Source organism: Amborella trichopoda, chromosome 3, assembly GCF_054954075.1.
Source record: "Amborella trichopoda isolate Santa Cruz 75 chromosome 3, AtrichopodaSantaCruz75HAP2 v2.0, whole genome shotgun sequence".
Classification (NCBI taxonomy): Eukaryota; Viridiplantae; Streptophyta; class Magnoliopsida; order Amborellales; family Amborellaceae; genus Amborella; species Amborella trichopoda.
Genome location: NC_142338.1, coordinates 58926524 through 58951199, shown reverse-complemented (window position 1 = coordinate 58951199; position 24676 = coordinate 58926524). Strand labels below are relative to the sequence as shown.

The window sequence follows — 24676 nt, the reverse complement described above, 5'->3', positions numbered from 1 at the left end:
ACCGGTCAAAGTGAAACTTCAGTTAATTTTAAGTGCTTGAACTTGTCGGTTTTGATCGGTTTGAGCAAATGTGTACATTGACCTGTTCTTATTATCTTTTATATTTGAGAATTATTATTTTAATTGTTTGTTTTTAAAATCCGATCGAACCTTAAAGTAAGCGTCATATCTGTTTTGAATGGGTCAAACCACTCACCGTTTTAATAGTCAATGTGATCCTAATAACCTTGATTCAGACAATGTTATAAACACCGTGATGAAAGTCGCAAATTTTGTATGTACATAAGATTTCAGAGTGAGAGAACATTACATGGGAGAGAAATAATTAGGCATGTACTTGGCCAAAAAACCATCATGAGGCACGAAAGATTTATCCTGTGATGAATAATTTCGTCACCAAAGAGAGAGAAGACAAGCTAATATGGGGGAAAGGAACAACGAGGAGGTCAGCATTTATTTGGGTTCTTTCCATAAGAAGATTGCTTTGTAGATTTGGGAGCTTCCACATTTGTAGAGAGGCCAAAATGCTATCAACTTTGGTAAGAGAAATGGACCTATAAACATGCAAGAGAGAGAAAGACCTGCACACGTCAAGTGGGTCTTTACTTTTGATTATATCCTCACAATCCCTCTTCTCCATTTCTTATTTACTTATACGCAAGCATCAAAATATATAAAGAAAAAGTACAGGGGAAATGAGCACAAAATAGAGGGAAAAACCATTTACTTCTGTCAGGGTCTAAACTGGTAATGTCTGAAATGATGAGGAGTCTTTCCAGGTCAACAATCTCCTACCAAATCCACGGCCTTAAATACGTCTCAGTACGGATGGCCCAGATTTCTTGTTCGGACCCGCCGTGCCATACAAGCCAATTTTTTAATGCCATTAAAAGCCCACCGTGATGACGTCGCCGGAGCCACTTTTGGGGCCCACACTTGCAGGGTATGCCACGTCACTCCGTACGCTGATGTCATTGAATCGTGCGGATCCTTCCCCGGGAATTGGTCTCCACGTAGGGCCGGGCGGGTCCACGTGTGGTCCCTATTTGACCGTCTGTTCTGGCGACAAGTGGCGAGCGTAGAGCTGTCGATCCCGGCTCGCCCAACGGGATCACGGGGGGCGCATGTCTACCACGTGTCATTCGATGGACCCATAACTTCTTTATTATTTCTCCAATTTCGGCCTATTTGAGGTTAGTTTATGGGGCTCTTCTACTGCCACGTGCACGCCAACAACGTATTCTTGTCCGGAACTTAAAATATTTCAACTAAAAATTGTAATATATATATAAAAGTAATGATCCAATACAATGGTTGTATCATAGTATAATTCTATAAAATTATGTTTGTGGTATTTGTATGACCTCAAATTTTGTACACACACTCCCTTCATCTCAATAATCAATCAAAAAAAATAAAAAAGTTAAATTTGAACCTTAAATATGGTCAAAATGAGTAATATCCAAAAACAAATCTAGACTATTCATTTTATGAATTTCAATATCTTAGCCTTTATAAACTTAAAAATCATTTTTTTTTTTTTTAGCATTATTCATCTAATGATAATAAAGTCATCTAAAAAAAATAGAAATGAAAAAAATCCTTCTAAGGCTTAGATCTAAGCATCTCACCAAAATGAACGTCCTATGTTAATTGGGCTAAAAAATTACTTTCTAGGTTATGTTTTCAATTTTTTGTTTTTTTTGTGATTGTTCATTAGAATAAAAAGCGTGTATATTTCAAATTTTCGATCAAACAAATAGCCATAAGATGGTTTTTTAACCTTGTTGCATCATATTACTATACAACGGTTGCATGATATCATTGCTTATATATATATATATATAAAAAAGGTTTATATAAAGATGCAACTTATAATATAGAACTACGGATACCTTATAAAATCCGTCAAAAAAGGTAGTGTTAATGTTGAAAAACCCCTTGATTGATCATCTCGACATCGAGATCTATGGCCATGAAAAATAAAAATATTTTAAGTCTAATAAATAATGCATTTTACAACATATTATCTACATCGCCTATTTTCAATATTTTCATATGTTTATATATCTATTTGATTTTAATTATTTTTTAAATTTAAAATTTTATAATTAGATATAAAAATAGATTTTGAGATAACCCTAATAACATTTTACATCAAAATTATATACCATGGTAAATTTTGAAGGTGCACCTTACCTCTATAGCTATAGATGCATTCGTATTAATAAGGAAGTGACACGTGTACTTTTTAAAAAAAATAATCGGATTTCAAAAGCAGGGAATTAAGTGGTGGGCGGTGGGCCTTGGATATTGCTTTAGATGGGTGTTAATTCTTGTTTAGGTAAACAAAAATAATATTTTTTGAACTTTAAGAAAATAAGAAATATGAGAACATTTACCAATTGATTCATAGAAAATTAACTATTTAATACTTTATCTACAACTTTTCATTTTATTTTTTCAAAAAGAAAAAATTTATATAAGGCCGCAACCTTAAAAGGCAGAATTAAAGTTGCACTTCAAAAATCCATCAAAAATATTGTTTTAATGTTGAAAAACCCTCTAATTGATCATCTCGATACAAGATGTATGAATATGAAAAAAAAAAAAAATAGTCTGAGTCTCAGAAATGCTGCATCTTGCAACACATTATTTAGACCGTCTATTTTCAAGATTTCCATATGTTCATAGATCTACTTGATTTTAATTATTTTTAGAGTTTAACATTTTATAATTAGATATGAAAATAGATTTTGAGATAATCCTAATAATTTTTTTTACGAAAATTACATGTTATGATAAAATTTGGAGGTACACCTTAATTGGAATGTTTTAAGTTGCAACCTTATAGAAACCAAACCCTTTTCAAAATACCCATAAAGAATGCATGGTGTTGAGTTGAAATAATTCCATAGGGAGAAACTGTAAAAAGTGGTTTAGTGCTCATAAGTATGTTGATATATTTTCCCAAAAATACTGATCAGATCAATTTGTTTAGGGAAAGGTTTTTATATTTTTTTTACAACGTAGAAGATCTATGCTTCCCTTATCATCCAGCCACTTAATTTTGATCAAGTAAGCTACTCATTGTTTGATCCTACATCCGACGCTTCAGAGTTTTTTTATTAAATATGAAATTTGGTATATGCTATCTTCTCATTGGAGCGGACCTATAAAAAATATTATTATTTTTAGTTAAAATATAATGACCAAAATACCCCTTGAAACTTTCAAAGGGTATTTTGGTTATTTTATTTTTTTGGGAATATTGTTTTTATATATTTTTACAAGTGCGAGTTTAATAGAGGATTAGACGTCCAAAAATTTAGTGTCAAAATATTTTATATACAAGAATTAGTAATAAAATAGTGCAGAGACGTGACATTGTGATTGTGGCAATCTTAGCCCTCTATTCATAATGGATGGTTGGATAAGGAGAAGCATGTAAGTTTTATGTTGTAGGGGAAGCATAAAAAGTTTTCCCATTTGTTTATATCGATCACATAAATAACATTCCTTTTGGAGTGTTAAATTGATTACTTTACCGTTAATAAACAATTGGATTTGCAAAAGAGGACTAAATCACTCCAAAATTGTGTGATATGAAGAACATTTGGTGAATTATTTTGAACGAGAAAGTGGGATGATGGAGAAATGTATTTAACGGAGAGAGGCATTTGAGTTTTTTGTTGTTGTTTTACGTGTGTGTACATAGAGAGTATGGTCTCAATAAGTGTTATGAGGATCGGACTGACTCTTGAATCAGTGGGGGATTTATTTTAGTAAAAAATGATATAGCTACTATTGTTCTATAAGATTTTAGAAGAAAAAAAGAAATAATTTAATATAATAGTTGAAAAAATAAAATGTATAAAAAAATATGTCAAATTTTATTCGGCAGATTGAACTGATAAATACCGATTAGTCTGGTTGACAAAACCAGTGAAAACTAATTTTGACTAATTTTCGACTAAACTTAAATTTTATCTTGAACCAGACCGGCCAAGGTACCGATCGGCAATTGGACCAATGATTCAAAAGGGATTTAATAACTGTTTTTAATAAATTTAGATTGTGCTTGTGTAAGTAGAGAGCCCCTTACAAGCGGTCGTTTCGATCAAAATCGGAAGTGTTTTTTTTTAATAGGTCATAGTAACGGGATTCTCTTGCATAAACGAGTGAAAATTTGAAAAACTTGCTTGGAAGCACGAGTAGTTGAGAAACCAAGAATTGCTTGATTTCTATTTAAAAATGTAACCATAAAAAAAATCACAAAAGATAATATAAGTCTTACCTATATTTATATAGTATAAAACTATTAATTGTTATTATAAAGAGGTCACAACCATTCATAGCTATTAGATGTAAAATTGGATAACTTGGGGTGCGTCATGAATTTCGAGAAATTTTGTTTTAAACTTTAAATCTAGTTAGCAACACACTTACATTCACCCAATTTAAAGATTTGGTGGACAAGAGTGATTTGCAACTCTTTATATACTTTTCTTTAAAATAAGTGTGTGGTTTGTATAAGGTTGTAACCTTAAACGCTCAAATTAAAGTCAAATGTCATAAATATAATTTTAGTGTGAAAATCTCTTAGGATGGCTTGAGAATCTATTTTTATCTTTAATTATAAAATTAAATGGTTCAAATCAATTAGATCTATAAACACTTGAAAATCTAGAAAACAGACGATTCGAATAATATGTTGCGAGATACACTATTTTTAAGACTCAAAATCTTTTTTTTCTTTTTGTATTCATACATCTCGACGTCGAGATGATCAATTAGAGGCATCGAAACAACCTTTTATGATAGGTTTTTGAGGTGGACCTTAATTCTACATACATTTTAAGGTTGCAATCTCATATAAAAGCTTTCCTTAAAATAATTGTGTCTAAATTTCAGAAATTGCAATATTTGAGTGTATGCCCTCTGGCAAACGATTGAAATTTTGCTATTTTCTTGTATTTATTGGCCTTGCTTAATTTGCTTTTTGTGTTCGGTAGATTGCTTTCACCCTTAAAAATAAAAGTTAAGATCATTTTGATTGGTTCATTGGTTTTTATAAAAGAACCCTACCTAGGCATTGTTTTTGAAGGGCAAAGATGACTTTCTTTTACGCTTGAGGTTTTAAGTTAGTTTGAGGAAGTTACATCCCTGGAATTTTGAATCCCAAAAATACTCTTTGGATGAACATTTAAGCCTAAGAAGCATGTAATGCCAAAAACAAATAAATCTCTTAAAAAAAAAGGAAGAAGAAAAATAACGCATACCCCAAGATGTAACTTCTTAAACAACTTCCCCCAACTACTTTTTTAGATCACACATTCCCCCGATCAATGAACACCAAATACCCTTTCTCTTTGGTAAGGTCCACGCCCCTCTCTCTCATGTCCGGCTAATACTAAAACCGCTCAGCAAAGTTTTGCTTGTGGTACGGCAGTTCTCAGTTGCAGTCCCGCACTTTTTTAGAGCGGTCCGACAATTTTCAATGGCGGTCCGACATTTGTTTTGACTCGATTCAACATTCGACCTCCTGGATGCCCTCTTCGGTCTGGGAATGTTTTGGTTGCGGTCCGGCAGTTCTTAGTTGCGGTCCAGCAATGTTTTTTCTGGACGCACTCTCCTGTACGCCAATTTGGTAATGCGGTCCGGCAATTCATTATTGCGGCTTGACACTTTCTTATACATATTGCAATGGCGGTTCGGCAAGAACATGCTCGACCGTCTTTGGTGATTTAGCGCCTGACGGGAATGTGATGCCAAGGTATACAAGAAGTGGCATATTTGTCCTTAACTTATAATTTTTTAATTTCAGGGGATTTTGCTATAAAATTTAGTTTTGAAGTAAAAATTGCAATAAAAAATTAACTCGGGATACAAAATTTTTTAATGTTTTTTCCTAAAAAATATATCCTCAATGAGTCCATGTGCCAATTGTGCAAAAAAACACATGGCAATGATGTTCAAGATAAATCGCGTTCGGCCTCTTGCAGCAATGGACCCACAACGACCCAAATACTTTGTTTATGATAGTATATTTGGAGATGTTAGTTTTCAGGTGACGCATGTCTTTACATGCACTGAATTTACCAAAAATTATTAAAAGAAATTAGAATACTAGCAACATTGGTTTCTTTAGGAGAAAGGAACATTTGTTTTTAATATTTGACAAATCATGGCCAGATGTGTGTAAATATAGTAATTTTCAATAATAAGAAACAATTATAACTATGACAGGCCAAATTCCTTTAATAACCTAATTATGCACAATATAAGAAGAAGGGTGTAGTTTATATAAGGCCGAGGCGCTAAATAACCAAAATAACGTGCACCTTCAAATAGTGTTGAAAGATGTTGTTTTAATACTGAAAATCTTTGTGATGACTTGAAAATTTATTTTCATCTCTAATTATAAAAATTTAAATTTCAAAAAGCGCATTTTCAAATAATGTTGAAAGATGTTGTTTTAATACTGAAAATCTTTGTGATAGATTGACAATTTATTTTCATCTCATCATCATCATCATTATAGTCTTTTTCTAACTGGTAAGTCATTCTGCTCTATAAAAGGCCATAAGTCTTCATATCTTTCCGAACTACTTCCAACTAGGTCCTTTTGAGCCCACCTCTTGCCCTTTTAAGTCCCTTCCAATTGAACTAACTCACACCTCCTAATAGATGATGTACTTGGTCGGTGCCACATGTGATCAGCCCACCTAAGTCTACTATCTCTCATCTTATCGCCTTTTAGTGTCACACTTAAATTCTCTCGAATGGATTAATTTCGAATTCTATCCCTTCTTGTCTTGCCACTCATCCATCTCAACATCTTCATCTCCACTGTCATTCTATGGGTATATTATTTTTTGTCCGCCTAACATTCAACTTCATAGAACAAAATTGGTCTCACAGGTGTCCTATAGAGCTTGCCCTTCAGCTTCATTGGTATGCGGCGATAGGATTCATGATAAGTTTTGACAAAATTTTATGTTGGCTGCCTATCTAATACAACCCAGCCTCTTTACCTAGGCATGAGACGGGCTAAGGCAAAGTTTAAGGTCATCACTCTTCTTAGACCAAAATTTACTTTCATTTCTAATTAATAAAACTTCCAAAATAATGTAGATCAAGCAGATTTATGAATATTTAAAAAACTTGAAAATTGACGGTCTGAAAATGCATTACAAGAAACACTATGTCCAATACTTGAAATCCATTTTTTCTCATGTCACTACATCTTGAGGTCAAGATGATCTATTTGAGGATTTTTGGGAATCAAAACTTACTTTTTTTTAGTAAATTTTTTAGGCGCGCCGTAATTTGATTGTTTAGGGCCTTACCCTTATATTAAACCTTTTTGTAAGAAAAGTGACAAAAAAAGAATTTACTTTAGAAACAACGTATTTACTTTAGAAACAATAGGATCCTAATAATCAATCAAATTAAATTTGCTGAATATGATCGAAGTATAAGTTAAAAAACTTGTGTAGGTTTACTTTTGTGATGTTTACATAGGGCAGTTTGGTATCCTACTATTTTATTAAGGAAAAAGTTTTTATAGAGCCGAGGTTCTAATCGATCAAATTTGAGTCTACATCAAAAATTTCATTAGAGGGGGTTGTTTTGATGTCAAAATATCCTCAAATTAACCATCTCGACATCAAGATTCATATACATGAGAAAAAAACCGATTTCAAGTTTTGGAAATCGTGCATCTTGTAATGTATTTTTGGACCGTCAATTTTTAAGATTTTTAAATTTTTATAGATATGCTCGATCTACACTATTTTTTAAGCTTTAAATTTTATAATAAAACATAAAAATATATTTTAAAGCTATGACAAAAATTTTCAGTATTAAAACCACATTTCTCAACACTATTCGAAGGTGCCCTTTACTTTGATTGTTAAGACCATCGATTCTATATAAACCGCACCCCTTTATTAATCACACCAACCCGCATAATGAAGTGTCAATAAAATTCCAAATCATTGAACATGTTTTGAGCATGTGTTGAAAACGAGGGATACTTTAAGTAAAGACTTAAAATATATATATAATGACGGATCCCATATAGTTGAGATAAAGCTAATATGATGATGATAATAATATATTCAAACCTGAAGTATTTTAATTCATAAAAAATATAAATCCCCAATCAAGCTAAATTTGAATATAAAAGGTTCATACTATTGGAAGATGTCATTGTTGCCCCTCATTCTTTATAATGTGTGGTTCCTATAAGGTTTCAACCTTAAACAATCCAATTAAGGTGCACCTCTAATATCATAACATGTAATTTTGGTGTAAAACATTCTTAGGATTATCTAAAAATGTATTTTCATATCTAATTATAAAATTTTAAACTTCAAAAGTAGTTAAAATCATGTAGATCTATAAACATGTGAAAATCTTAAAAATGGACGGTCTAGATAATGTGTTGCAAGATGCACTAATTTTAGGATTCAAAATATTTTTTTATATATATTCATACATCTTGATGTTGAGATGATCCATTAGAGGGTCTTTCAATTTTAAAACAACTCTTTTTGATGGATTTTTGAAATGCATCTATAATTCTACACTTTAAGGTTGCAACCTTATATAAATTTCCCTTCTTTATATATATAAGATAAAAAAATGCATGTAAAAATGCAATAAAATTAAGACATCTGTCATATTCTTGCTCTAGTTCTTACGATTTAGATATTTGTACACCCTAAAGTATGATTATTATTATTATTGTTATTATTATTTTTGCATAGAAGTAACTATGAAGATATCCGAATACTAGGATGATTTCAAATATTTTATTTAAAATTGTCATGATTCTTTGAAAATTAAAAAGCCCATAAAAATGACTCTGCTTTTGTGCTATTTCTATGACTCTATACCTTCATCATCATAATCAGAGCCTTATCCCAACTATTTGGGGTCAGGTACATGAATCTTGCTCCACCATTTGGCTCTATCAAGTGTCATACCCTCAATAAGACTATAAGCCCACATATCTTTTCTCTCTACTTCCATCAATGTCTTTTTGGGATTTCTCATTGGCTTTTTAGAGACTTCTACTTGAACTAAATCACACCTCCTAACCGGTGCTGCATTGGATCTACACTATACATGGCCAGCCCATCTAATCTACTTTCCCTCATTTTATCGTCGTTGAAGCCACAACTAATTCCCTTAAAAGTATTCATTTCAAGAAACCAAAAGAAAATGATATAGATCCAGATTTGAGACTCACTATTATAATCCTACTCTAAAAACAATGTATGAGGAGCTACTATTCTAATCCTACATATCAAGAATTCTTAATTACACGAAAACGGGAAAAGACAATTTGCATAGAGAAAACTACAAGCTGCAACTGAAGTTTTTAAATCAACCTTACTTCCTTTCTTTGAAGGTCACATGCCTTGCATTCTTTAGAGTGTGTTTTAGAAATTGTATTGGTTGGGTGAATTTGCCATCCCGAAAATCAATCCGGATCGGTGAATGAGGTCGATTTTTTGTGTGAGAATCAGAACTAGTCCATAAAAATATTGAAAACAAAACTTTGAAAGAAAATATAATGCATGGGAACTGGGTGATCTGGCCTGTCCAGATTGCCTGATTCCCTAACAGAGTTGGAGAAAAAGATATCTGAGAGTTGTTTTATGGATCCGAAAGAGAGTACTTGGCTTCTCCTAATAACTAAAAAGTGTATCATGTCTGAATCTAACTGGGGTTAACGGTGGTGGAAGAACCGGATCGAAAAAAAGAGGTATTCTAGTTGTAAGATATCTAATGAAACAATAGCTAGAATTGAGATTTGATTCAAAGAGAAAGATATCAAATATCTGGAGTTTCTTTTTGTATCCTATACGGATACGGATGATCTGATCTGCAAGGACCATGATTTGGAATTGTTTGATTGTCTTTCTCTAGGGATTAAGCAAAATCCTTAACGGAACTGGGGGAGTCCATATGAATTGGGCCAATTCTCTCTTCTGACAAGAAATCGGGTCAGTTTGGACCGATTCCCAGTTCAATCAGTGGTTCATGATTTGGATTGCTAGTTTTTACAACACTGATCTTTAGTGATAGGTGTTTATGTTCGAAAATTTCGCCAAAGACTGCGATCCCCCCTGGTTCTCGAGCTTAAACTCGTCGAAAGAGGGACTAATAGAGAATGGATCCTTTTAAATCACAATACGGGCGAGAGACTGGCCACAAGACTGCCCTCGCTCGAATCGTCGACAATGCCAGCTTTTGAGACTGCAGAATTGGAAAACCGCGTGGAAGCTTTGAAAGGGTGGAAGAGGGGACGTGATTTGGAAAGAGTTTAGAAAATAGAGCGAAATGAATAAACGAAAGAGAAGATGACAACGTACCAGAAGCTAGGCCCCCAGGCCCGAGACCTGGATTCAGTGCCAGTTAAAAAATAGTATAGATGCAATGACTTTCTCCAATCCTTAGGGAGTCCACCAGGAGAGGTGATCGAAGGCTAATGAGCTCAAAGAGTTTTGAAAATACGAGGTTTAGGTGATAAGGATGGAGTTTTAGAGAGTGAGAGATATAGAGTTTGGGTTTTAGAGAGAGATGAAGTTTTAAAGAGAGAGAGAGAAGGCATTTGAGTTTTAAGGAGAGAGATGGAGTTTAGATAGAGATGATGATGTGAGAGTGAGAGATAGAATTTGGGTTTTAGAGATAAGGATTTTTGAGATAGAGATATGTAGTTTTAGAGAGAGAGAGAGATGGAGTCATTTTATAGGTTGTTGAGGTCATCAATACATTATCAAAAAAGTTTAAGGGGTTGAAAGATAGAAAAAAATGAAGTGCTTTACAAAATAACATTTTCAATTAACAAGTCTAAGGAAATATATAAAGTAAAAATGAAAGATCATATGATATTTTTCTTTTATTATTGTATCCGTACGTCATGTGGTTGAGCTAAACTGTTTTGATTTTTTTATGGATTTTTAGGGTGAAAATAAGTCATTCCAAGACCATAAATGAAGGAAAAGGACTTCGTGAAAATTTGGGACAGCAGACGCGCCCGAGAACGTTAATTCGGTCAAGATTGGGAATTCAATATTTATAAGGGTACTTTGTTGATTCAGGAAAAGGGTAAGTTCAAATTTACGTTAATACTGCTTATTTAAATAGGCCATAAAAAGAAAAAGACAAAATTACAAACTAGTTAAGATGAAAATATTTTTTTCTGAAATGTTTTTTTTGAAGAGATGGGAGGTGTCATATCTGTCGGGTGGCGGGGAATCATTTCTCTCTGCAAAAATTAAATTAACATAATTAAAATAGATAAAAAGGACAGTATTCTTTTAATAAAATAAATAACTAAATAAATATTTAATCGAATAAAATGACCACTATAATAAGTCTTCTTCACTCTACATAACGGTCCAAAATTAAATAATATCGAAGTATGAAACCTTAATTTTCTTAAATTCCCTAATTTTCTCTAATTTTGAGATACCCCCATAATTTTCCAAAGGGTGCGATTTGTATAGAGCCTCGGTTCTAAACAATCAAATTAGAGCCTACCTTCAAATAGTATTGAGAAATGTGGTTTCAATACTCGAAAATTTTTTGATAGCCTTAAAATATATTTTCATCTTTATTTATAAAATTTAAGGCTTAAAAAATAGTATAGATCGAGAGATCTATAAAACTCAAAAATCTTGAAAATTGACGGTCCAAAAATACGTTACAAAATACATTATTTCCAAAACTTGAAATCCATTTCTTTCTTAAATCCATGCATTTTGATGTTGAGATGATCAATTTGGGGATATTTGAGCATCAAAACAACTTCTTCTAGTGAAATTTTTGATATAGGCTCTAATTTGATTGAATAGAGCCTTGGCTCTAAATATACTTTTCCCTATTCAAAATGACAGAGCAAAGTTTCTCTTCCTGATTCCTGAGCAAGGCCTAAACATGAATCGGGGCTTCAGCTTGAGTAATTGGTAGCTGAACTTCATAAGCGTTAAATTTCAAGTTCCTTTTAATCAAAAGGTTTTTTTTTTTTAACATATTAAAAGAAAATATGAAAAAATGTATCTCCATTAACTACCAAAAGGGAAACTTTCCGTCTACCACAATTGGCTAGAGTCTTTCTATTTCCATCAAATCCGGTGCCGTTTACATACTTGAGACTGTAATCGCATATCCAACTTCTGAACGTGACTGTCAACTCATTCTTCTACCTGATAGACTGACCTACTGCCGCCACAAGAATCTATATTTGTGAATCCATGTCTGTGACTGAGACCTATTAAGCACATAAATTGATTTTAAGATCGAATTCGATGAGGAAACTATGATTTTCGATGGGGTTGTAAGCCTTAGCCCTAAATTTTAATCGGAAAGCCGCAGCCTGACCTCCCTATAGCTAGTTGTAGAGTTGGATGGACCTTTAATTCCAGGGCTATTGTGAGGACAACATAGTATTTTTAAGACAAAAACTAAAATGGAATTGTTGGAAAAGTTGTGCGCCATTGCAATTTTTCTCCCTAGATTAACGACAGAGTCTATACTCTATAGTGTACAGATCTAAGTTTTTTACTTTGTGAAAAATTGAAAAGTAAAAAATTTGAGAGGTTTTAAAAGTTTCTTTGAACAGGAGATATCTTTACGTCCTTGCGGGCGGCTATTACATATACGGGATGTTGGAATAGGAGCCCTACAGTAAAATGGCAACTTTGCCCCTGGAACTCAACTTCTTTAGGTACATTTGCCGATAATCGTTCGTGTAAATGTACCATTATGCCCTCATTGACATTAGTTGTTTCTACTATCTACCCCACCCCACAGTTCATAATGGGAAAGAGGAATATATATGGGGTGCGGTTTGGACAGTGCCCAGGTTCTAATCAATCAAAATAAAATACGTCTTCAAATAGCATCAAAAAATGTAGTTTCAATATTGAAAATCTTTGTGATAGCCTTAAAATATGTTTTCATCTTTAATTATAAAATTTAAAGCTTAAAAATAGAGTAGATCGAACGGATCCATGAAATCTTGAAAATTGACGGTCCAAAAACACATTATAAGATACACTATTTTTAAAACTTGAAATCCATTTTTTCTTATATCTATGGATCTTGATGTCGAGATGATCAATTTAAAGATATTTGGGCATCAAAACAACTTTTTCTAAAAAAAATTTTGATGTGGACTCTAGTTTGATTGTTTTGAGCCTTGGCTCTATATAAACTTCATCCCTATAATTATGGAGCATTGTTTTAAAAAATGCCGAGTTGCATACAATCGAAAGGTAATTTGGTCCATGGCTCCTAGAATGACCTAATTTCCACCTCTCGGCCTATCCAGATGGCATTATCCAGATCAGATTCCCAAGGCTAGATTCAAGAAATTGGTCCCCAATTTTAAAACACTACTAGGGATGGCCATGGGCTCGATGGCCCAACCCTAAAAAAAACTAGGACTTGGCAATAAAATGCAGGGCAAGAGCCAAATTGGGGTGATCCACAATTGGCTCCATCCCGGCCCTATTTTTCCTTTATTTTTCTTTCCGATATATTTTCTTTTATTTGGACTGCCCTGGACTTGATAGGGGCCAAAGTAGCCGGGGCATCTTTGAACCGGTCAAGTCGGTTTGGAGGCAGTCTTTAGGGGCAGTTTGGGTATATCTAACACAAGAGAGGCCACTTTTGATATTGTTGGAGATCGTTGAGGCTACTTTAGGAATTTGTTGGCCTCTTGTGGAGTTGGAAACGTAGAGATTAGTTTGGTAAATTTGGCAGTAAAAACAGGGTTTTCTGGCACAGAAATTGGCGATGGATTGGACCTGGATTTCTACGCTGACACGCACACAAAACACAGGCACCATCTTTTCAAAATGAAGTGAAGTTTTACCTGTTTTTAACCGCAGTAAAGACGAGGGTAAATGTGTCATTTTCATGAAAATTATGTGAATTTAAATAATCGTTAAAATCCAAAATAGTCTTATCAAAATTTCCATTACAATTTAAAATAAAAAACTTTCTAATATACCCACTCAATCAAATTATCTCCCTAATAATGTCCCCAAAATACATTCCTCTGCAACATCCCGTCTAATTAGGGTACATTTGATTCCTGCGAAAATGTCTTCATAAAAACATTTCATGCCATAGAAGGCCTCATATCAGAGATAGGTATAGATATTTTTCATCCACGATAGAAATGTTTACTATGGAAATTGACCAATTCATGGGAAAACTTCATCATTCAAATGAAATTTTTTCCAAACGAATCAAACGATGGGAAAACTTCATCATTCAAATGAAATTTTTTCCAAACGAATCAAACGACGTTGACTGTTTTCAAGATTAGAACTGGGGTTTGGCCTGTTCGAACTAGTTAGGTCAAAACTAGTTGGTAAATTAAACAATGAAATAGTTATAAATAAAAAACAATAATTTTGATCAATTTTAACAAAATTTAATTTTCACTTGAGACCAGACCGATCACACGACAGTGATCCATTATTGAACAGTGTGCGGCCCCTCCTTCTTAAGTAGCCCTGGCCGAAATAATGTGCGAGGAGCATGGCCATCGCTTTTGTGATGTTACGCTCCCCTTGTAAAATAGGGACATTTTGATAATTTTGACAAGGGTACGTACCCTTACCATACTAGCTTTAAAGACGGATGGGCACCTGTACACCTCAGCAAGGTTTATGATTGAGACCGCCCCAATATTGACACGTGGCATATTATTACAATGTGTCCCTCTTTGCCCCTTTATTTTTCTGGTTTTTGTGTAAAAAAGATAATCAACAAATTACACTTTTTCAGACAAAACAGCTGCAATTGCAGCTAATATTTACATTTCCTTTTATCATTGGTCATCAGTAATATTCTCTTCCATCCTTACACTTTTTTCTCTCTTGTTCTCTCTGTTTCCTAGAGAGAGAGTCTCTCTCCTCCCATCACTAATGGGAACAATATACAACCATTAAAGAATTCCTAAACTACGGCCTTTTTTTCTCTTCTCTATTGTTTTACAAATATGAAATAATCAACAAATAGACACCAAAATTGCACTTTTTCCTTTTTATTTTTCTTCATGGCTAAATGAATCAAATGTGCCTCATTTGCTACTTGTCTTCAGTTGGATTTTGAAAAGATTGGGAGCTTCTCCTGCAAAATTTGTAATCTTCTCTCAGCTGGCAAGAGAGAGAGAGAGAGAGAGAGAAGGGGGCATAATAAAAATCAATTAGCTAATGAACATCAAGTACTAAGTACAATATAGGATGTAAGTTTTACCTGAATCTTGGATCTGTGATTTCTTTGTCTAGCTCCAATTCCCAACAGGGTTCAGCTGGTTACATGAAATGTTTCATCTTAAGTAATAAAAAATATTTCCTTGACAAAGTCCCAAAAATTCAAATGAACATTGGTTATTTCCAATAGAGGAACATTGGTTTTCATTAGTTTACCTCTTATATCAGGGACCACAAATAATTTCATTGGATAAAAATTGAAGTACCACCTAACAGTAATTGTCTGTCACCCTCACCTGCCCTGTAATGTCATGACACCATTAAATCAAGATAAAGACAATAACAGGCCCACCTAATCTGAGATTCTTAACATAGTAATAAATTTTGAGAGAGAGAGGGGGGGAGAGAGAGAGGAACAGTACGCATTGAACAGATAACAAGTATAATATTTAAAAAGAAACAGTATATATTGAACAAAATATCAAGTATAGAATTGAAAGGAAACAGTACATCGAGTAAAAAAATAAAAAGAACATAAAACTGAGCTTACCATGGATGAAGGCAGGGACGAAAAAAATTAATGTGTTTAATAACCTCAAACACTTTGGGTTGAAGCAAAAAAATTGGATCCTTAACCAACTGATAACTGTTCTGTCGAACCCTGCAACAACATTGAAGAAAATCAAATTTGGAAGAAGGATGTCAGAGAGACATTTTAACTCAAATTGAAGCACAAGCATGTCTTTATTAGTTGAATGCCAAGAGAAAGACAACAATGGGATCGAGAGAGAGAGAAACAGAGAGAGAGAGAGAGAGAGCCAACCTCTTGGGTCCCGAAAGCCACATGCTCCATCCTAGAAAAAACTGAGCTCAGTGTAGCCATGAGTCTGAGGTAACAGTTCTTCAACTTGAATCCTAGAACTAGCACATGTCATGCTTCTCTTCATTCGACTACGGTTTACGGATTCAACCTCTGCCATGAAAATGCTATAAACTGGTCTATGATCTGAGAATCTCGACTCCCCACGAACGTAAGACGACTGATTTAGGCCTCTCCCATACCAGAGAATTCGGTCACACCTAATTAATTAAAAAAGTATAAAGTTCAAGAAACCATTATCCAAGAAAGACAGTTAATTCAACAATAGAAATCAATTCCCCACCAAATCTCTCTCTCAACAATATAAATCAGTTCCCCACCAGATCTCTCTCTCTCTCTAAAAAAAAAGGAGACATAGGAAAGCAATTGACATAAAAATCTTCATTTTAAAAATTACCATGCTGGTGTCCTTCTCTTCTCTTTTGTGCGCATGTCATCACCAGCATAACGATCAGAGTTATTGAGATACTTATAAGTGGGAGGAAAGTATATCCTCCCTTCGTTCCAACCCTCAAATACTCGACCACGTCTCTGTTCGATTCTAAGCTGATATAAAAGCATTCCTGTTTTAGTCCTACCTTGTTAAAGAAAAAGTAAAAGAAAGAAAGAACAAAAAGAATAACCCACAAGGTATCTATCTTTACATAAACTAAGCTGATAGACCCTAAAGGAAAAATTTGTTCTAGATTCACTTCTTTGACGATGGGCTTCATTGACAAACTTTTAAAGTAGAAAAGTAACTGTGAGAGAGAGAGAGAGAGAGAAAGAGAGAGAGAGAGAGATCAACAGACCTGATCATTTTCCAATAATGCTTTCCAATTGTGCATCTCGACCAATGCTTTTGCAGAACGATATGAAAGAGCAATACGATAGTTTAGATCGCCAAGCCATATAATTCGACTGAAAATATAAGTCCATCATTTGATCAGATACAGGAAAGCACATCAATAAGAACAAAGAAAAAACAGACCATCAAACCATGTCATATTCTAATTCAAGATGCCTAAGAGTAATTAGGCATATAATAAGAAAATGTAAATTGAAAAGCTTTCTTTAATGGAAAATTGAGAAACTATTTTTTTTTAATTTAACATCAAACAACTTACTCATGCTCGAGTATTGTTTCAGGTGAGTTTTCATCTCTAAGACCATGAACACGTGGAAATCTGGTCTTTTTTAGGATCTCCATAACATCTGCATTTCTCCGTAGCTCATCTCCCTCTTTCTGTCCTGAAGTCAAATGACTGCAAACGAAGCAGAAGCTTGTTTGGTGCACAGACATGCTCACTGAAATTGAACCCTGAAAACCAATTCCATGGATGCAATCACCAGAGTTAAAAAATCCAATTTGACTGATCCAAAAATCAACCAAGAACTAATTAATTTGAGAGAGAGAGAGCTCTGCTACATTCCCACATTTAAAAAACAGAGGCAGATTCATGGGCAATGGGAAATCATAAAAATGACAGTTTACCATCCTTAAAACAGGCAGAAAACTCCCTTAGAATCGAAGGAAGTAGCATTTAATAACAAATCGCTTAAAAAAATCATTGAAATTAAACATCCCAAAATCATCAAATTACCTCGTCTAATATGGCAACAACTAAAGTAGAGATAAAAGCAGAGCTTTCCTTATACACCCTAGAATGAGATTCAAAAGAAATATAGGTATATCAAAGAAAACTACCATAGAAAAACAATGTACCTTATTTCCGAGATAACCCATCAATCCTCTCCCGACGCAAGAAACTTTCAGGTTCCTAACATCATCTCTCAAATCACTCTTCACCCACACCGTTAAAAATATCCCGACCATCTGTTTACTTGCCACCAAACAGTACCTTGACTGACCATATGGCCTACTTTCTCTCTCTTCCATTGAACCATGACCACTATTAGACATTGGAGAGAAGAAAGAAGTCGAAGGAGAATCAAACCCTTCTCTCTCATCATCAGAGGAGCCCGATCTAATGGTGGTCTCATAATCACTCGGTCTATTTCCAAACATCACACGATCGCATACACTGAACCTTCGATCGAGCCTAGGTTGAGAAATTGGGGTGTCATTGTCCATCCTAAAGCTTCTACTTAAGGCTTGAAATGATCTTCTATGGAAGAAAGAAGTGGCCTTCTGCCTTGTTGAGCCTTCAAAATCCGAATCCAACTCAACAATTGGGTCAGGAGCAGGGGATGGCATGTGATATCCACCACCAGTCCCACTGGTTCCTGGTAGGTTATTGAGAGTTCTTCGAATTAAAGCGAGCCATTTTATGGCAGGGCCATTGTCCTCTGCTCCCAAAACATTCCCTGCATTTAGAGGGACGATTTCTTGAAACCTGAAGGAAAAGCCGGAACCAAAATCAGCTGTTATGCAATGGGGGAAGAGAGAGAGAGTGGGGGGTTCTTTAGGCCATACAGCACATTGTAGAGAGAGAGAGTGGGGTTTTTTAGGCCATACCCCTCATTGTAGAGAGAGAGAGAGAGAGGTTCATTTGAGCCTACCCCAAAACGTAAATATCAGCAGGGGGTGAGGTGTGAAGCCAGTCATCGAGATTGAGGTAGTTTGGAGGAGATTTTCCCCCAACATTCCATGTTGCCACAAAAACCCTGATCCATGACATGGTAAAAGTCAGCAAATAATGCTATATATATTAACTGAGATTTCATTGCTTTTCCTTTTCTTTTTCTCATTTTTCTTTTTTTTAGAGAAATTTTATCATGCAAGATAGATTGGATTTGAAAATTACCCAAAAATAAGAAAGAAAGAAGAAACATTGAAATCTAACAAATTCTCAGAGAAAATGGAGACCATGAAACAGAAAGTTCGTGAAGACTCAGATCACTGACTTGTAGTCATGTACATCAGTTATTTGAGTGGTATCGGGCTCGGTCTTTCCACGCCTGAGCTTATCTGTATTCTTCGTCTGCAATCTCTCTGCTAAAAAAAAAAAGAAATCACAGTAAATATGAAAATGCAGACTTAGAGAGAGAGAGGTTTCTTCAGAGTTCACTGAGCCCAGACCTGCCTTGTTCTTCTTGATTGTACAGGATTCTTCTCTCTCTGACCAGCTATTTCTCCAATCCCCACCTGAGATTTTCCACGGAAAAACCAGAAATTTGTATTTATTTATGTTCAAATTGTTATCCTTAGCGGGCTTATAAGAAAAAAAGAAATGAAAAGAAAGATGAACTTGAAACTCAAAGGGGAAAAAATGATTTTTGCAGAATAAGAGAAAAATCCCATCGTTTCCCCCTTCTAAATCAGACATTTCCAAACCCGCTATAGAACCTCTGGTTTCACCCTTTTTTGCATTTCTCGAAAGAAGCATTACACAATCAAACGCCCAGAGAGAAAAAAAAAAAAAAAAAAGAGAAAAAAGCAGACAGCAGTTTGAAATTTTGAAATACACAAAATCCATAATTTGTTGCAGAGAAAAACTACTACTTTTCCAAAATAGGGACCCTAAAAAAGAACCGTTTTATTTCTCTCTGTATGTATTTCTTGAAAAATGTAGAAGTCATAAAACAAACCGAAGTGACTTTTTCAAAGGAAAAGAGACAGAGAAATGAGGTGTTCACCTTCGGCTCCATAGGGGCTTTCATGAACATCATCTGCATGAAAGTCATGAGCTTTGCTCTTGATGTTGAACCACTTCCTAACCAGAGTCTTAGACCATGAGAGCTGAAGAGAGAGAAAACCCAAAAAAAATAAAAAAATCAGTGCCCCATTTCAACAAAATGCCATCTAGAGAGAGAGAGGTGAAGAGAGAAGTCATCAATGCTCTTGGACAAAAAACCTTGCTTTTCTTCTCGCTCCCATCTCTCATTGTTCCACTACTTCTTCTTCATACAGTCCCCCTCCTTCAAAAACCCACCTCTCTCTATAACTGGTTTTCAAAGTCTTTAGTACAGTTGCATAAGCTCCAAGAAAAGCACCTCCAGAATCCAAAAAACCAAAAAGAAATAACCCAAAAAGAAAAAGGAAAATAAAGAGAGCAAGAGAGAGAAAGAAGGAATGTGAAGTAGAGAGAGAATAAACGGATTGAGAAGAACAACAACAGGAAGAGGAAGAGGAAGAGGAAGAGGAAGAGGAAGAAGCAGAAGAAGATGACAACAAGACTTACAACCTCGTTCTCAGTACACAGCAAAGTATCGAATTTGAAGAGAATAAAGTGCAGGGAAGCTCTCTCTCTATATATATATATCACTTTCTCTCTCTTCCTCCCTCTCTCTCTCTCTCTCTCTCTAGGCCCTTTTTTACCCAAATCCAAGTCCAAATAGAGAACATGGGGTCAGGTGATAAATATCACACTGTTTCTCTTTATAAAAAAACTGCCCGAGCTGCCCGTTTTGACCCCAACTTTCGACTTTTTGAACACACTCTTGTGCCCGCGGGCACCACCGTGTGCTGAGATTTATCGTAGCGAGTTTATGGGACCTCCGATTGGTCTTAGTCTCTAAAAACTCAACTAAGAGAAAGAAAAAATATTTGCCCCTTTCTCTTTCTCAAATGCCAAGAAGTTGAACACATCTTTTATTGGGTACCAAAAATACCCACGTTCAAAAACAAAAGGGACGATTGTACCCTTTCCCTTAGAAGTGCATGCCTCTTTATGACCACTAAATGGCATGTGCCCAAATATTAGTGATATAAGGCCTGATGCTAACATTATTAGAGCTACCAACTTTTGTATTTAGGATTAGATAGGGGTGGTAATTGGGTTGGATCTACCTGATCTAGGTTTAAACCCATATGTTGGACCCAGTGGATTTGGTTTGGTTCCATTTAATTTGGATCAGACCTGAGTAAGTTTTGGCTCTTGGTCTAGATTTGTCCAATTGCGGTTGGGTCTGGGTTGGAGTCGACCCAATTGAACCGGCCCCTATATATTCAGCAATAGTTTTATATATTATGATATCTATAGTAAATAATTTATATATATATATTTTTCGACCCAGACTGACCTTGACTAAGTGAGTGAGTTCCGAGTCCAAATGGAACTTAATTGGTTTGCGTTGATTCGGACCCGACCGAACCCAACCCATTTACGCCCAAAATGCTAAAGAATCATTCAAATTTTAGTGTAGTTAAGGCATGTGAATTTGTTATTATTATTGGGGAGGTGATATTGGCCATATTTGGAAGTTGGCCCTCATGGCTATTTTTGGGGAAAAATTAGTGTGGAGTAGAGATTAGCGAACAAGATTGGGGCATTCGTGTCATTTTCCATTGGTCTTGCATAGGGCTAAGTCGAAAAAAAAGGGTCTAAAGAGAAAAGCTAAAGGAGATGGAAGAAGAGGGGCTTCTTTGGAAGTTTGAAGGCGTTGGAATTGTGGGCCTCTTTTCCTATGTGTGCATATTTCCATGCTATCTTGATTTTGTTTATGAGTTTTTATGTTTGGGGAATGTTTGGAGATTTCACTTTTTTGTGGGGGTTGTGTTCCCCAAGTAGGGTTTCTTTTGTTTAGTTTTGGAAAATCAAGGGGTTGCTTTTATTCGTTTAGGAAAACCTAGGGCTTCTTGTCTGTAGCCTTCACACAATCGCAAGATACAACCATTCTCTCACTCTAGAGAGAGAGAATACTAGATTTTGCTTCTTAGTTTTTATTCAAAAGGAATTTAGGGTTGGATTTTCCCTTAAAAGGAAAATTGAGTTTAGCCATAAACCACATCTTAGAAGTGTATGAGCAGTGTTATTGAGACCGGACAAGATTGGCTGAATGGGACTTGGTCATTTTGTTTTCTCATAGTAAAAAAACTAATATTATATTAGTTTTGGCCACTCAAACCAATCAATTTCATGTAATTATACAATTATTTGTTATATTATTATTATTTATTTATTCTTTTAAAATAAACTGATCAAATTAATCCGATACGATTTAAGTTGGACCAAACTCTTTGAGTGCTTGAGGTGGTAATGTGCATAGGTGTGCAACCCATGCAACACATGGGTGAGAAAATATAGTCTCAATAGGCTGAATAGTACATAACCTTACAAACTTATAATAACGTAGACAGCCTGGTCACAAAGCTATCACCATGCAACATATGCGCCACGTGGACACCGATATACAAGTTGGGACGGCCGGCCACTGCTTTTGAGCGGGTGGGTCACATATTCTAGAGCCAAAACCCTGTTTACCGTTGTGAGAAAGTAGGGTTTGATAGTGAACTTTTATTCAAACATAAGCCTTGTCCCAAAATCTAAATGTTGCAAATGAGAGAAATCAGTTTTAAATGGAATTAATTTCTATACGGGCAAGTTTGCAGGTAGACCCTGCATCTCACACCTCTCGACTAAACAGTGGAGATTGTAGAGACACAATGGAAACTGTACAATATCTAAGTTGGGCAGCGCAGATGGCTGGATTTGAATGTGCCCCCACCCGCATAAAACACAATTCGCCATACTTAAAATTAGTGTTTGGTGTAGCTGCTATAAGGTACTTTATACTTTGGGGAATATGGGATTATTTGGATTTATGGTTTCTCACCTAGACCCAAAAAATTTACATGGGATTTTGATTTAAGATGTCTATGAAAGCCCTACCTACGTGCCTCAATTGAAAGCATACACTCTCCATGTGGGAGAATGGGTTGTTTCCCTCGGACTAGACTTGCATTGCATGTATCTAGGGTTTTGTTTGTTCCTTTGGACTCATTTTACACACCATTTTCCTCTTTGTGGGTGAATGTGCATACATTTCCCATTCACATTTTGAGTTGTAAAGATTGGGGCTTCGGTTTCGAGTTTGCCTTGGTTCTTGGCCTTCTTATTTTGACCTAACAACACATGCTAGCTTGTGGGAGACTGTGTTGCCATGGACGCATGGATCTATTTCTTCGATCATCTACATTTTAATTGAGCCAAAGATTCCATTCCATACGGTGGACCCCCCACAATCTCTCCCTCTCTCTCTCTTACACATACGTGCAAATCATAATGCCAACCATTTCGCGTTTGATTCAACCCAAATCTCCTCTCTTGGGAGATGTTTGAGAAATTGGTTTCATTCAACCCAAATCTCCTCTCTTGGGAGATGTTTGAGAAATTGGTTTCATGCCTAGGAAGCCATGAAGCTGGTTTCAGTTATTTTGTATAGCCGCATAAATATAACGAGATTTGTTCGGCGTTCTTTTCATACAATCTTTCAAAACCTGGATCAATGCGGCAGATCTGTATCGAGTCACTGGATCGGTCCGAATTGGTGATCTAGAAAATATTAAAATAAAATAAAATTGAGGTCTATGGGGTGGGATTTAGAGAGAACTTAAAAAAATTAGATCAGCTTTAGAAATAAAAAAGATAAAGATAAATAAAAGGGGTTTTAGAGGATAATCGGGTTGGAATCCATATCATCTAAGAACCGGTTCGGCCCCTACCAATTCAAATTAGAATCGGCGATTCATATTGGAAATCGTTGTGTTTTAAAACATTGCTTTCCCATGAAGTGAACATGAGAAAGTGTCATATTTAACAAAAATATCTTTTCCAAAAAGAAATTTCCCATAAATCAAACTTGCCCTAAAGGAATCGACAAAGATGGAGGTTTCCAAGCAACCTCATTATCTATCACAGAGTAATATGGACAAAGGAAAATTCCTTCATGAGTCAGTGGGTGCAAGAGCCCGCTGGCTCGCCAATGTCTATCTTAAAAAGATGGACATTATAAAAAACTCACCAGGTTTATACGGTGTAAAAATATTTTTTAAAAAATCACATTTTAAATATCAATATATATATATTTTTTTTCCATGTTATGATCATCTTAACCTAGATCATAAATCCCTAAAATTTTAGATTAGAAATCCATTTCAAAGATGATTTAAAAGGGGGTCCGCAGAGGTATGGTATGATTAGGCTGACTCATAGAAACCAATTGGCCATTGGGCCTAAAACATAAGGGCATGTATGTATGTGATAAGCATGATTCCATTTTTCGAAAAGTCAATATGTGGGGGTGCTTTGGAGAATTTGGGTGTTTTAGTTATTCGCTCTAATTATTCATAATTGAAACTTGTGGACCTAATCAAATGGGAATTTCAAACTCCATGATTTATGGGTGCAATGGTCAGTTATTTTACAGTTGGTAGGCAATTTGAAGAGTGAAATGCTTTTCACATCATATCCTTCTCTCACTAAGAGAGTGGATTTCTCTTTGTAGGGGTCCCTTCTCTCTCTCTCTCTAAAGAGTGGATATATTTTTTGGCGGAAGTTCCATTGATTTATTGGGTGAATGGGAGCACCATCTATCATGTTTCACTAGCAACAAGGAATTCGCTTTTCAAGCTTCAAATTCTAGAAAAATTTACATGTCCTTTGGGTCTATAAGGTGGGACACTAGGGGAAATACATAGGCCATAATGCATTTCCCAATCATGGCAAACTACACAATCTTTCTGAATTTGCAAAACAAGATAGCACAAATGGGAACCGTAAAAGCAGAGGTTGTTAGGCACCACTTGGAAAAGTGAAGCGACTTGTGCACCATATTGGACCAGTGGGTCCCTCAGTGGGCCCGGACCTAGTGAGCAAGCACC

The 24676-nt window shown here is 35.2% G+C and overlaps 1 protein-coding gene and 1 long non-coding RNA gene across 14 annotated transcripts; one reads left to right on the top strand and one right to left on the bottom strand.

Annotated features, from left to right (window-relative positions):
* Positions 1-257: 257 nt before the first annotated feature.
* On the top strand, positions 258-12329 carry LOC148783003 (uncharacterized). 3 transcript variants are annotated; one of them, XR_016051988.1, is made up of 6 exons: positions 258-539; positions 780-1193; positions 5453-5776; positions 10984-11127; positions 11919-12036; positions 12101-12329. It is a non-coding gene; the product is annotated as an uncharacterized LOC148783003 (long non-coding RNA). The 3 variants fall into 3 exon arrangements; XR_016051986.1 differs by having other exon boundaries at positions 258-1193; XR_016051987.1 differs by lacking the exon at positions 5453-5776 and having other exon boundaries at positions 258-1193.
* A 2486-nt stretch (positions 12330-14815) lies between these two features.
* Positions 14816-20425, bottom strand: LOC18429660 (type IV inositol polyphosphate 5-phosphatase 7). Of its 11 annotated transcripts, none has more exons than XM_088861776.1 (14): positions 19929-20425; positions 19711-19813; positions 19154-19219; positions 18979-19069; positions 18634-18738; positions 17837-18467; positions 17238-17431; positions 16923-17031; positions 16529-16694; positions 16075-16331; positions 15802-15912; positions 15468-15552; positions 15295-15349; positions 14816-15194 (listed from the first exon to the last, which is right to left on the bottom strand). In XM_088861776.1, the coding sequence occupies exons 1-10, from the start codon at positions 19956-19958 to the stop codon at positions 16297-16299; spliced, it is 1530 nt and encodes a 509-aa protein (XP_088717902.1). In that variant the 5' UTR covers positions 19959-20425; the 3' UTR covers positions 14816-15194; positions 15295-15349; positions 15468-15552; positions 15802-15912; positions 16075-16296. The 11 variants fall into 11 exon arrangements, with proteins under 11 accessions (XP_088717902.1, XP_088717903.1, XP_020519778.1 ...); XM_088861777.1 differs by having other exon boundaries at positions 14816-15168; XM_020664119.2 differs by having other exon boundaries at positions 16529-16677.
* Between the last annotated feature and the right edge of the window lie 4251 nt (positions 20426-24676).